The following is a 13,257-nucleotide window of genomic DNA, read 5'->3' as shown; positions in this document are numbered from 1 at the left end:
CTAAGAAAATGGGCCTTTATTTCAAGGAGGGCCTTAAGGGATCATTAAAAGCACTGTATAATATTCCAAAGACAATCCAGTCATTCTTTCTTTCTATCCTACACCAGGCCCAGATCATTGCCCAAGTTTGCAGTTTCTGTCCAAAATACAGATGGTACTAATGGGCCAGCTCTGGTGTATACTTGGTACAGGACAGTTGCCACTCCCTGCTTCATCTCCTTGAAGACTTTTTTTTTCCATTTCTGCTTCCTCATTCTGTGTTGTATCTTAGAAAATAATAAGTCTTGTTGCTTCTGGGTACATGATGAATCCAATTCTGCTAACTCTTTCATGGGTCTCTCTGAGAAGAATTTTTGAGATGACTTTCCTTTTTTTTCCATGTTTTATACCCAATACTGGGCACCCCATCCCAAGGAGCAAGCTTAGCTGGCACAAGTCAGTTAAGGATCTCTAGGCAGTATCTAAAACACAGCTTTACTACCACTTAACTCTTCCATTTATGGTGCACGCAGTCTATGGGTCTTCGGAAAGGCATGATCTAGATGTAGGGCCAATGGAGATGCCGAAATATTCCCACTCACCACAATAAAGATCATGAATATTATAATTACATTCTTGTTCTCAGCCTTAAATGCCCCCTCTGCCTATTCTTTCATTTATACATTCATTCATTCATTCAACAAACATCAAGGCAGCTCACTGGAGACTAGAGATACAAAGATCATTTGAAACCCAGACCTTTTCAGGAAGCTTTCAGCATAAGAGAAGAAAAAGACATATAAAAAGCATGATGATACACAGGAGTATGAGGGAAGAGTGAAGGAGAGATCCAAGGGCTATGAGAGATCAGAAGAAAGGGAAGATCCCTTCCTTTGCCTTGTGTGAAATAGGGAAGAGGGGCGATGTGGATGGGCAGGTCAGGGAAGGCTTACAGATGAAATAGTGTTTGAGGCAGAATTTGAAGGAAAGGAGGAACTTCATCAGACAGAGATGGGATTGAAGACATGCATTTAGAGGAATGGGAGCAGGCACAGAAGGAGGGTGGCAGTGAGCCAACAGAGTACGGAAAGAGCTATCCAATTTGACTAGAGATTACACAGAGGGAAATATTTTAAGAAGGGAAAGATAGGTGGGGGCTAACCTATGGAAGACCTCCAATGCAAGGATCAATATTTCAGTAGGTGGTGGTGGTATTTATCCTTTGTTTTCAAAGCTGATCAGCAACATCACAAGGAGATGTCTTGACTTGAGCATGAACTGGATTGAAGAAAGGCAGAGTTACACAAAGTCATCAGCCTCATTCTTGCTTCCAGAGTCGCCGATATCCAGAGGCAGGACAAAGTCAGGATGGTTGGTGATGACCCATGATGCAGTGAATGTCTCCAGTGTCTTCGGTATCTAACCAAGCTCTAAGCGCTCCACAGTACCAGCTTCAGCCACCTTCATGTTCCATCCGTCCACTGCTCCAGGGGAAATCTTCCCATGCTTGGCGTAGACACCCTTCTGATTCAACAATGGGTTTCAGGCCCATTGGTTACCCTCAAGCTGGTTTAGTCCATCTGCCAAATGTCTTACCAGGGTATGGCTGCTGTGCATGCTACAGCTTCTTGAAGCCACAGGTGAAAGTTGGATGAAAACATGGATGCCAAAGCTGGATGCACAGCCCCAAAAAGAGCTTGGCAAACCCTCCCAGCAGAGGTGCTAGTCCTCCCTGAGCACCCCATACTGGGCGTCAAAGGCAGTTTTAGAGCAGAAGAGCAGCATAGTTGGGGACGGTGCATTAAGGAGACTAAACAATGACGTGGATAGATTGAAGAGTAGATAAACTGGAGGCAAGTAGAAGAAAAAAAAAGGCTTTTATAACAGTCTAGGGGAAAGGGACGCAGGCTTAGGCAAGGGTGGTCGAAAAGTCCTAGGAAATGAGAGATATTTTGGAGTTAAAACTACCAGGGAGGCTTAGGATCAAAAATGGCACTGGGGAGTCCTGGTGACTAAGACGTGGTGCCATAAGCAGAAACAAAACTATACCTCCATCAATCTGGAAACTCCATATTTATCAAAAACAGATAGTTTTTCTAATGCAGCAACATTAATGTTTCTATTGCTCTTTTGGGAAATTTCCAGGAAGAAAATGGAATTGAAATCCTGATTTTGGAATGGAGCAAGAGAAAATATTTTTGGCTGTGGGGTTTCTTTAGAACCTCTTCTCTAAGCCACTCTGGATAGTGGTATTGAAAGGAAACCCCAAAGGAAAAAAAAAAGAAGACAAAGAAAAAGAGAAAAGGAAGAAAGTGATCCACGTTGAAAGTTTGCTAATGATTGACAGACACACCCACTGACAATGAGTTGGGAAGAACCTTATAGTTCCAAGGAGGCCGGGGGGAAACAGGCTCTGTGCTGCCTGGGGGAAGGAGGTGCTGGTCCTGCTCCAGCCTTCTCAAGCACCAGCCCACTCGACAATACCAAATCCAGTCTCTGGTCATTTGGCTTTTGGATAGCTCTGATGGTCAGGAAGGTCTTCTACTGAACTAAAAAAAATCAACCCCCACATAACATACAGCCTAGTTTTCCCTTCAGGGGCTGAAAAATGATCTGTAGCTATCACTCTACATCTTCAGTTGGAAGTGACCCTTCGTCATGGATGTTGTAGTGGGAAATAAGACTCATCCCATTTCCACACTATAACCCTTCTGATATTGGAAGGCAGCCATCATACCCTCCCCCTCCCTTCCTCCAGACTAAATAAACATCCCCGATTTCTCCCACCAGTTCTCTCATAGCATGGCTTCCAGTCTTCTAACCTGTCTGGCTGCCTTCTTCTGGAGGCACTCCAACTTGTCAGTGTTATTCCTCACACTGAACATAGTACTCCACACATGCTCTGATCAGTTCAAAGAACAACAGAATTATTGCCTCTATTGTTCTGGTGACTAGGCATCTCTTAATGAAGCCTAGGATAGCATTTTGGGCTGCCCTCTTACACTACTGACTAACATTGAACTTGCAGTCTACTAAACTCCTTAACGAACATAAGCATTCTGCCACCATCCTGAACTTATAAAGTTGACTTTAACCTGAGTGTAGAATTTCACATTTATCTCTACTCTATTTCTATTTCTACTCTAAATTGAGTTTATTGTATATGGCCCATCATTCTGGCCTGTCAAAATCTTTTAGATGACTGCCATTCTGATTGTTAACTATCTATCTCAGTTTCATGACCTCTGCAAATGACACATGCAAGCCTACCATCTAGGCCACTGTCCAAGTCACTGCTAAAAAAAAAGGTGAAGGGCACAAGGCCAAGGATAGACTCCTGGGGCTGCCCACTAGAGACTTTCTTCCAGGTTGACATTGAACCACTAATAACAACTCTTTGCCAATGATCACTCACATGTTTCCAAATCCTCCTCACTGTACTATTATCTAGCCCAAATTTCCCCATGTTTTCCACATGAAAAGCATAAGCGACTTTAAGAGCTTTACTGAAATCTAGGTAAACTACAAGATAGCATTTTTTCCTATCAAAAGAAGGAAATGAGGTTATCTTGAAATAATTCATCACATAATCCATTGTCTCTTTCCTAGATGTTCACTGACCATTTTCTAATAATGTGCTCTAGAATTTTGCCAGAAATGGAAGGCAAAGCTTGCCTTGACAGTGGGACAACTGCCTAAAAGCCTCTCTGGAGCACCCCTTTCAAACCACACAAGTGCACTAGAGTGTACAGACCCTAATCTTTTTTTCTCTTCTGGTAAACTGAGGCAAAATGCTGTCATGAAGCACATATTTTCCATGATCATTCATTCATCAAATACATATAAAGCACCTAGTATGTAAAAGGTACAGTATAACTATAACTATAACACTAAAAAGGAATAACAGAAGAAAATGAGAGATACAAACAAAGTATTCTTAAATTCTACGCAACTGACTTACAAATGACATTTTAGAACATAAACCCTGGTAAGCCAGAGACTGCTTAGACTACCTCTCGTGATTCATCACATTTTTATATACATGGTTTCCTTGATTAGATGACAGAATACCTGAGGCCAGGCACAATGTCTTAGACTTCGTACCACTCAAAGTAATTGGGACTTAAGAAATACCTGCTAGCTGCTGAAGGCTCACTCTCTAAGCATATCATAGCTAGGTCAAAGAGAGTCCTGCTAATGGGCACACACTAGACTCATATCAGTCAGGAAGAAAACTATGCTCTAAGGGGAAGTTTCATCACAGCTTGTCAGTGAACCAGGACTGGAGCCCTGATCTCTATCTATCATACCCAGTTCTGCCTCGGCTGTCACATGATAACTGCCCCATAATGTTGATACAGCATCTTCCATTTGTTTTGGCCACAAGTCTGTTTATACCAAGGTGGCTGCTATAATCTTCACTTGATATGAAAGGGAAACAAGGTAGAGAGAATGACTCTTTCATGGTCCCACAATAAGTGTCATGCCTGCTTTTTGTTTTCAGTTTTTAATCTAGAGCAAAGGTTCTTAACCCTGGGATCTATGAACTTTGTTTTGTTTTGTTTTTCTCCCAATTATTTTGCTAATAATATTTCAATATAACTGGTTTTCTTTGTAATCCTTTGTATCTTATTTATGTATTTAAAAATAGTACGGTTCATAAGCTTCACCAAGCTGCCAGAGGGGTCTAGGACACACAAAAAATTTAAGAATCCCTGATCTAAGAGGTAAGGGGGCTATAGGGTAAATGAGAACAAAGAATGAAAAAAAAATGTAATGTAAAATATCACTTTGATTATGCACAGTAACTCACACTTCAGTAGTATTCCAAGGTTTACAAAGCACCTTCCCCACAGCCACCTGGCAGGAGAGGTAGCATGTGTACTATTCTCCACTTTTTGCCAATGAAGAGAATGACAGCAGAGAGAAATTCAGTGACTTGTCCAAGGCCATACAGTTAGTAAGCATCAGAGCTGGGACAAACTCAAATCTGATTCCAAGACCACATATCCCAATAAAGTTTTGGCTCAGTTGGTTCCAGAAGTTGGCTACCAAGCAAATTACCCCTATCGTTGCCGACAAAGCCTTTGTATCGCAGGGCATCCTCAGGAGAATTCTCTGGCTTCCTCAGAGGGACAGTGGGACAACTGCCTAAAAGCCTCTCTAGAGTACCCCTTTCAAACCGCACAAAGAGGTTATTACTTCCCCTCTCCCAAAGAACCAATGCCCAGGGCAATTTTACTCCATGGGGCTCAGATCTGAGCTTTGAATTTCCATATTTAGAGGTCACAGGGCCCTAACTTGGCATGAGAGAACTTCAAGCAGGTTGGCACAACAGATAGCACATACTCTGTGCCAGGCACTGTGCTAAGCATTTTACCCATATTTACCCGTATTATCTCTAATCCTCAACCCTGGGAGGTAGGTGTTATATTATTCCCATTTTACAGTTGAGGAAACTAAGACAAAAAGAGACTAAGTGACTTGCCCAGAGTCACACAGCTAGTAAGCACCTGTGGCCATATTTGAATTCATGTATCCCTGATGCCAGGCCCAGCACCCTATCAGAGGATCAGAGATAGCACCCTATCTCTGCTACCCTTTATAGCTCAGTTTACAAATTATAGAATCATAGGATATAGATCTAGAGAAGGAATTTTAAAGATACTTAGTGAGTTCACTTATTTGTCCAAACAGCCTATTCCCATCCCTAAAAAAAAGAGTCTGAGAAGTATGATTCCCCAGTTAAGCTGTGGACTTCAGAAGCTACAGCCCTGGTCTTCCCCCTCAAATCACATAATAGCCTTCCTACTCAGCCGGAGAGATGTTTTCCCAGGTACCTGTCAGATAAACAAAAATAGGACAGGCCACTCTAATTTTTATTCCTCCTCCTTATCTGGAAGGGTCTCTGCTTTATGACAATGAAAAACCAGTTTCTCGATTTGAGAAAATTTAATAAGCCCCTCCTGGGTTTACTGGCATTGTATAATTTTATGAGCTTCTGAAAAATCATGCCTTCTTCCTTACCTCCCACCACTTCTCTGTAAACCTGCATGGTTCTCAGCTTTGATTTACATCTTCTCTATTGCCACACCCAACTGATGCAGGCACTCAATATGAGTGGCATATTGGCAGGCAGCATATAGAGTGACTACTGTGAGCACCTTTCCTTTACTACAGGTAGACCTTGAGCTCTAGAAAGACAGAGGGTGCCAGGGCAGGAGCTGAGAATGTGCTACAGGAAAGGTAAGACTCCCTAGAGGAAGTTCAGTCCGATTTTATGTAGCATGACTCCCTGTAAGTTCTGCCTCTTCTCAGGAAGAGATGCATATCAGATCCAAGATGAATTCAGATTGAAGAAAAAAAAAGCAAATGACTGATTGTATCAAATAGGCATTCTTGTGATGCATAGAGAGGGTAAAGGAAGGTAGATTTGACTTACACTATTAAGCTCTAAATTATAAATCCTTCTACCTCTGAAGTCAAAGGTTCAGATACTGTCCCAAAGGTCATTTTGGGCCTTTTGCTCCTAGAAGGTTCTTTCATCAAATAACTGCTACATCATGATCTAAGATCGGGAGCCATCAGAGATCTTCCTACAGTAGATCTAACCATGCAACTCCCCCCTATTCCATAAGTTCCAATGGTTCCCCATCACCTCTAGGATCCAACATCCTCTATTTGGAGACCAAAACCCTTCCCACCTTCCCAGTGACCTTACACCTTACTACCCACACCTATTCTTCAATCCAGTGACACTGACCTCCTAGCTATTCCATCACTAAGACTCTCCATCTCTTGGCTCTGGGCATTTTCTTTGGCTGTCCCTGTGCCTGGGACACCCCGCCCCTTCCTGGCTTCAAGCCCCAACTAAAATCCCATTTTCTAGAGGAAGCCTTTCCCAGCCCCTCTTAATTCCAGTGACTTCCCTCTGTTAATTATTTCCTGTCTATCCTGTATATAGCTTGTTTGCATATATTTATTTGCATGTTGTCTCCCCCATCAGACTGTAAGCAGAAATGACCTTTGGCCTTTCTTTATATGCCCAGGGCTTAGCACAGTGCCTTGACATATAGTAGGCGCTTAATAAATGCTTACTACCTAGATCTGCAGTCTCAGCCACTGCCAAAAAGACTGTCTTTTACCTTTCTTTGCATCCCAGGCTCCTACTGTAAAGTGCATAGTGCCTGGCACATTGTAAACTTTTAACAAATGTTACTGACAGAATCTGCCCTGGGGGCAGCTCATGGAAAAATATTTGCTTCCTCTGCTACCACCCCTCTGTTTCCACTTAGGTCCCCTGGGGTCATGGAAAATAGTTTATGGCAGGTACAGCTTCATGGTGTCCCAGCTAAGCCACGGACTTCCATCTGACCCTGTATTTCAGCTGCCTAGTTCATCCGCAGCTACAAGAACTTGAGACTCCCCACCATCCCCACAAAACTAGGGAAAAGAGATACACTGGGAAGGGAAAGGTGACCTGCTATCTTTTGGGGACTTGGAGCAACTTGCTCAGCATCAGTCTAGCCTGAGCATTTTTTTTTTAATTCTAGAGATGGGGGAGGGGAAGAGGCTGTTCACAAGGGAAAGAAGAATGAGATCTGTAATAGCAATATTCCAACAGGTGGGTCCTGAGGGATGATGGTTCCTGTGCCTAACAAGGAACTCTCTAGTCCTGCTCCCTTTCAGAAAAGGTAAAGAGTCAAAAGTTGCCTAAAGTAAACAAGGCACTTTCCAGGGGTTCAGGTCACTCCTGATCATTCTTCAACCTCCAGAAGAAAAACACAAGTACAGGTTACCCTGAAAATGTCTGACGGTTCTCTGGAGTCACACTAATGGGTGAACAGACAAAGAACAGCTTAGGAAGTGATCCTAATCAATTCAGCATAACCTTTCACAATGAAAGCTTTAAGTATCGACAAATTCAATCTTCTCTCCCTCGATTTCCATGGCTCTGAGCCACAAGAAAGGGGAGGGGGGAGTAAAGACAGCAGCTATTCTGAAGCCCCAGGCCCCTAGTAACACTTTCACACCCCAAGAGACCTGTCCCTGGGTCCTTCACTGGCCTACAACACCCTTAACTCTCAGTCATCATGGGAAAAGTACACAGTTTGTAGAAGGGTCAGCTTTCTTCTCTAGGGTCATCTGATTCAGGTCACTGGGTTCCACTGCTATTCACTGAAGGCACCTGTTGTCTTGACTTAAAAAAAAGTTTCTGGGGTTTATACTAGTCCTGAACAGCAAGCATCCCACCCGAACTGGATTAAAGCAAAGGTGAGGGACCAGAAAGGAGGCCAAGGAATGGGGAATAACTAGACACTGATGTTTACTTACTTTGGGGGAGGGTCTGGGCAGGAAGAGTATCTATATTCATTTCTCAAGGCAGTATCATGAGGTTAACCCCCATTCTCCCAGAACACAGAAGAGGAGAGGAAGGACCTTTCACCAGAAAGATTGTGCTAATACCATGTGCACATGAGTGGTAAAAAATGTTAAATGGGAAAAAAAATACTAAAAATGTACTATCCACGGAGAATTTCACGATTGGGTGGAAGAAGTTATAATATATCTGTATAGTTGGGGGGGAAGGGGGCACGACAGGGAAGGAGCTGAGCTGGGGAACACTGTTTGGAGTTCAAGGGGCAATCAAACACCTCTGTGCCAGTTCTCTCCTGCCATTCCTACATTAACTCCTTCAGTGCTAAAGCTCAAGATGCTTCCCCAAGCAGCAGGTGAGCATTTTGCATATGGTCCGGTGTCTGCCTTAGGGAAAAGCTATAGGCCCATATTTAACACAGATATGCTGTTCAGACAAATCCAGGACCTGGGGGGGCACTAATTCTCTCTCACTGTGAGCGGCCCGAACTCTGACCTGGGAGGCAGTAAACAGGCTCCCATTTTATTCTATCATCCCCCTTTTTGTAGACTACGGAACTGCGGCCGACTGGCGGAGAGTCAGCTGCCCAGGGTGCCGGAGCTCGCAGGGGTCTGGGCTTGGATTTGAACTCGGCGCTTCCTGACTTGGGGACGTCCAGCACTCTCTCCAGTGCGGGAAGCCCCACAGGAGCGGTAACTACCACAGGGGTTGGGGGGGGATGTAGGGCTACGAAGGGGCGGAGACAATGAGGGTCTGGGAGGGGGTACTGCCGACGCCCCATGCCCGGGGAATCTCCGGAGAGGAGGGGGGTACTCTGTGGTCTCGGGACCACAAGGCGCCCAAGGAGACGGGAAAAAGGAAAAGGGGAACTTTGTGGGTGGGAGGGGCGGGGGGAATCCTATGCCATGGATACTCTTCCTCCCCCCTGTGAAACTGGGAAGGGGGACACGAGTCCGAGAGTGAGTCCTTGCAAGAGGCGGAGAAGCATCCCAGGGGACAGGTGGGTCTCGGCTGGGGCACAGGTGGGGATGCGCGTGGAGGCTGGAGCTGGCATCGAGGTGGGCGGGAGGACGAGGTCCTAGAGAAGGGGGCCGAGGGCGCCCTCGCGGTGGGAGGTGGAGCTCGGGCCGGGAGTGGGGGTCTCCTGGAGCGGCTCTTACCTGCGTACCAGCAGGAAGCCTATGACCGCCAGCAGCAGGAGGCTAAGTTTCCGGCGCTGGTCTCGCCGCCGGCTGGAGCTGCTCCACATCTTGGGCGGCGGCGGCGGCGGCGGCGGCGGCTGCGGTCACTGCTGCTACCAGGGGTCACGGTCACGATCCCGACTCCGGCTTCGCGTCGGGCTCCGGCTCCGGCTCCTGATAGCAGCCAGCTAGCCAGCCGGAGCCCGTTTCCTAGGAAACCACCTCCCCGGCCCGCCCCTTTGGCCGCGCTGACTCTCAAGGTCCCGCCCATTCGCGCTTCTTATTGGTTTCCTTCTGCGTTGGCTCCGCCCCCGCGGCCTTACTTCCACTCCGTTACCAAAGGGGTGGAAGGGGCGGACCCCGGCGCCCCGGGCTCGTCGCGGCCGAGAGAGAAGAGTGTGAAGACCCGGCCTGGTCGACTTTGGAATTTTGGACTGAAAGAGGCTCGCTGCTTTACTCGCCTCCCTCTGCCTCCTCGCGAGGCTCACAAGTGGAGGCCCTTGGGGGGCTGCCTCCGCATTGCCCGCGCTTGCAATACTGCACACGCCCCAGAAGTGCAGGGCTTGGGAAAGGCAAAGCCTGAAACTGCTGCACGCGGGATCGGAGCTAAATGCGCGGGGAGAATGCGAGCACAAACACAAACCAAGCTGACAAATCCCCCAAAATCCTCACACTTTTTTTGCTTTAGAAAAAAAATTTTAATTACCATGCCCGCCTTGTGGGCACTCTTTCCACAGCCCATAGCCAGTTAACATTTAGTAAAAGTGTCCCGAGGTCAGATGCCACCTCGTGCCCATACCGGCAGCATGGCTCTGGGCAGTCACTTAACCTCTCTCAACCTCAGTTTCCTCATCTATAAAATGGAGTAGTGACAGTGCCCACCTCCCCCCGTTGTTGTGAGGAGCAAATGAGAGAACCTCTGAAAAAGGTATTGCAAACCTTAAAGCATTATAAAAATGCTGGCTGTTATATTTATTACAAGTTAGTGTGCACAAAAATTAGTCACCTGTTCTGGTGATAAACCCCTTTCATACTTGGGTCATGAGGTCATAGCTTCAGAGCTGGAAAGGACCTTCGAGGGCCATGTAAATCACCCCCTCCCCTTTAATTTACACTGGAAGAACAGAAGGATGAAGCAGGTCAAATAACTTGCCAAAGGTCAAGCATACGTCCTGAGCATCAAAGGTGGGATTTGACCCAGAACCTCTGATTCCAGAACCAGTATACCTGCCACTGTACCAAGTCATCATCCTGGGAGTCCAGGTTTAAATACAAAGTATTGATACCTTCATAGGAACCAAAGATAATAACAGCTAGCATTTATATAACATCAAAGAACTTGACAAGTATTTCATATCTCCTCTCCCTGGGAGATGTTTGTACAATTTTGTGGAAACTGAGATAAACAGATTGACTTGCCCAAGGCCACACAGTTAATAGGCTAAATTTGAACTCAGATCTTCCTGACTCCAGGACCAATGCTCTATCCACCAAGCTGCCTACCAGACTCGCTCTTGGTAAGCCTACAAGAACTCAGAGTCACCTCTACCATATGGTGGAGCATCATCTTTTAATCATAATTACCTGTCAATGTAACAAATAGATCAAAGGATAGTAGATTTAGAGATGAAAGCAACCTTAGTTGCATCTAGTCCAGTGTCTTCGTTTTACAGATGGAAGGAAGAGGAGAGCCCAAAGTCATACAGATTTGTCAGTCAGAATTTGAACCCAGGTTCTCTGATTCCAGGTCCAGCATTCTTTCCACAGTAGCACACCTGCTAAATCCTCGTGCCAATGTGGATGCTGCAATTAAGGGACTAAGTGCATTCCCAAAAATTCTCTAGAGCACACTGAACTGTGTCTGAACTTCAGGAATTTCCAGGAAAATCTTCATTTTGGTGGAATAGCAGGGATGCAGAAAATGCCACCACCAACCCTTTTCCTTTCCTTTAAATTCATTTTTCCTTCTGTTGTATAAAGTGCTGAGTGTGCAAGCCTATTTCTGAGCCTAATGAGGCCTCCCTCCTTAGGAGCCAGAACTGGTCAGCGATTTTTAGCTGCCTCTCTGAAGCACTGGGCAAATATTTAGTCCATTTTAATGATAAACAAGCAAATGCCAAACAAAAAAAAAAAAAAAAAGGATAAAATAAAACCAATCTGTTATATTGGTCTTTGTTTCACTTTCCTATCCCTGCATCACCACTCTTGACCAGAGAGGAGAGGAAATACCAAAATTAAAATGGGGTAGCATGGGCATAATGTTTTCATTTTATAGCATTAACAAATTGTTTTAAAGACTATTAGCTCAAAAAAAAAAAAAAAACCTTGAGACAAAAGCAAGAATACCAAAAGGACTTTGTAACAGGGCCTGTAGGAAGCCTGACAGCTTAGTCTGCGCCTTTCCTTAATGTTTTTATTAAGGCAAGGGGGAAGGAGAAAAAATTTTTAAAAGCAGGCTCTTTAAAAACAGCTGATGGCTTAATTCTGCTCCCTGTTCTCCACCTCTTTGTTTTATCTTGGCATCAATTTTCCTGAGCACTGTTGGCTTCTCTCCTTTCCCAGTGGGTCCAATAGAGGGTTTTGTCACTGATTAGGAAGCACTCACGGGTGGCAAAGAACTTGTCCATGAAGCAAAGGGCCTCAGAGCCCTCCCAGGCCCCCTGCAAAGCTGGTACTAAGATATGGGCCATTGACCATGAGTTAACCAGCCAGTCCTGTTACTTGGCTGTCAGTCTGAACTAGCACCTGAGGAAAAAAATTAGGAGCTTCTGCAAGATTGACCTGGAGGCAAGTAAGGCCCTTTCTAATTTAATGAAGGGAAAGTGCAAAACTTTTAAAATTCTTTTCAAAACTGAGGTAGTTTTAGCATTCCTGCTCCTGGATTTAATCCTTGGAAAAAAGGAAATATAAAGAAAATGGTGATTTCGATTCAATCCCATGAAGAGAAAAGAGCCGAAGGTATTTTAATATCTTCCATGACTGAGTGCTTTCCCTGGTGACAGGGGAAAATGCCCTAGAATTAAGGTCAGAAGCAAGGGAGATAATTGGGGTATAGTGAACTTGGGGAATGAAAAAAAAAAGGCCAGAAGAAGCTGGAGATAACTGAGAATTAGAAAAAATAGAATAACACAGCACAGTACAGTGGAAAGAACCTTGGATTCAGATCCTGCCTCAGCTGTTTTCTTATCTGTAGGATCTTGACAAGGTCATGGAGTATCTCTGGGCCTCAGTTTCCCCATCTATAAAGTGAAGGTGCTACATGTGGTGGCCTCTGAGGTCCCCTTCCAGCTCTCAACCTCTCATCACCAATAAACATTTATTAAGTACCCATTCTATCCCAGGCCCTGCACTAGGTACTGGGGATGAATACACAAGCAAAAGTCAATTAGCCTGTGCCTCCACAGAACCTATGGGTGGAGTTTGGGGTCTTTTTTCTCATCTTTTTTTTAAGCTATAGGGGTTAAATGACTTGTCCACAGTCACATAGTAAGTATCTGAGACCAAATTTGAAGTCAGGTATTCCCAACTCTAGGACCAGTGCTCTACCTACTATACCCTCTACCTGTACCAATAGCCTGTTTTTAAAAGGGGAGAGAGTAGCCATGGATACAGAGCAGGTTTCAAAAGTCCTGGTAAAGTTCTAAACTACTAACATTGCTAAAGCTTAACAGGGCACTGAGATTTTGGGAACACCCTGTATAAATGTAGCAGGCCCTAAGA

At 45.0% G+C, this 13,257-nt stretch overlaps 1 protein-coding gene across 1 annotated transcript in view; it reads right to left on the bottom strand.

Annotated features, from left to right (window-relative positions):
* The window catches only part of LOC138155460 (beta-galactosidase-1-like protein 2), a 54,978-nt gene extending 45,228 nt beyond the window's left edge, over nucleotides 1-9,750 (bottom strand). Inside the window, exon 1 of the mRNA XM_069080713.1 lies at nucleotides 9,517-9,750. Coding sequence (XP_068936814.1) covers nucleotides 9,517-9,605 — 89 coding nt within the window. The 5' untranslated portion in view covers nucleotides 9,606-9,750. The remainder of the gene's footprint in view (nucleotides 1-9,516) is intronic.
* Nucleotides 9,751-13,257: the final 3,507 nt, after the last annotated feature.

Source organism: Petaurus breviceps, unplaced genomic scaffold (assembly GCF_028583685.1).
Source record: "Petaurus breviceps papuanus isolate PSGF00001 unplaced genomic scaffold, PetGlider_PUasm1.0 91133, whole genome shotgun sequence".
Taxonomy (NCBI): domain Eukaryota; kingdom Metazoa; phylum Chordata; class Mammalia; order Diprotodontia; family Petauridae; genus Petaurus; species Petaurus breviceps.
This window is presented reverse-complemented; position numbering and strand designations above follow the sequence as displayed.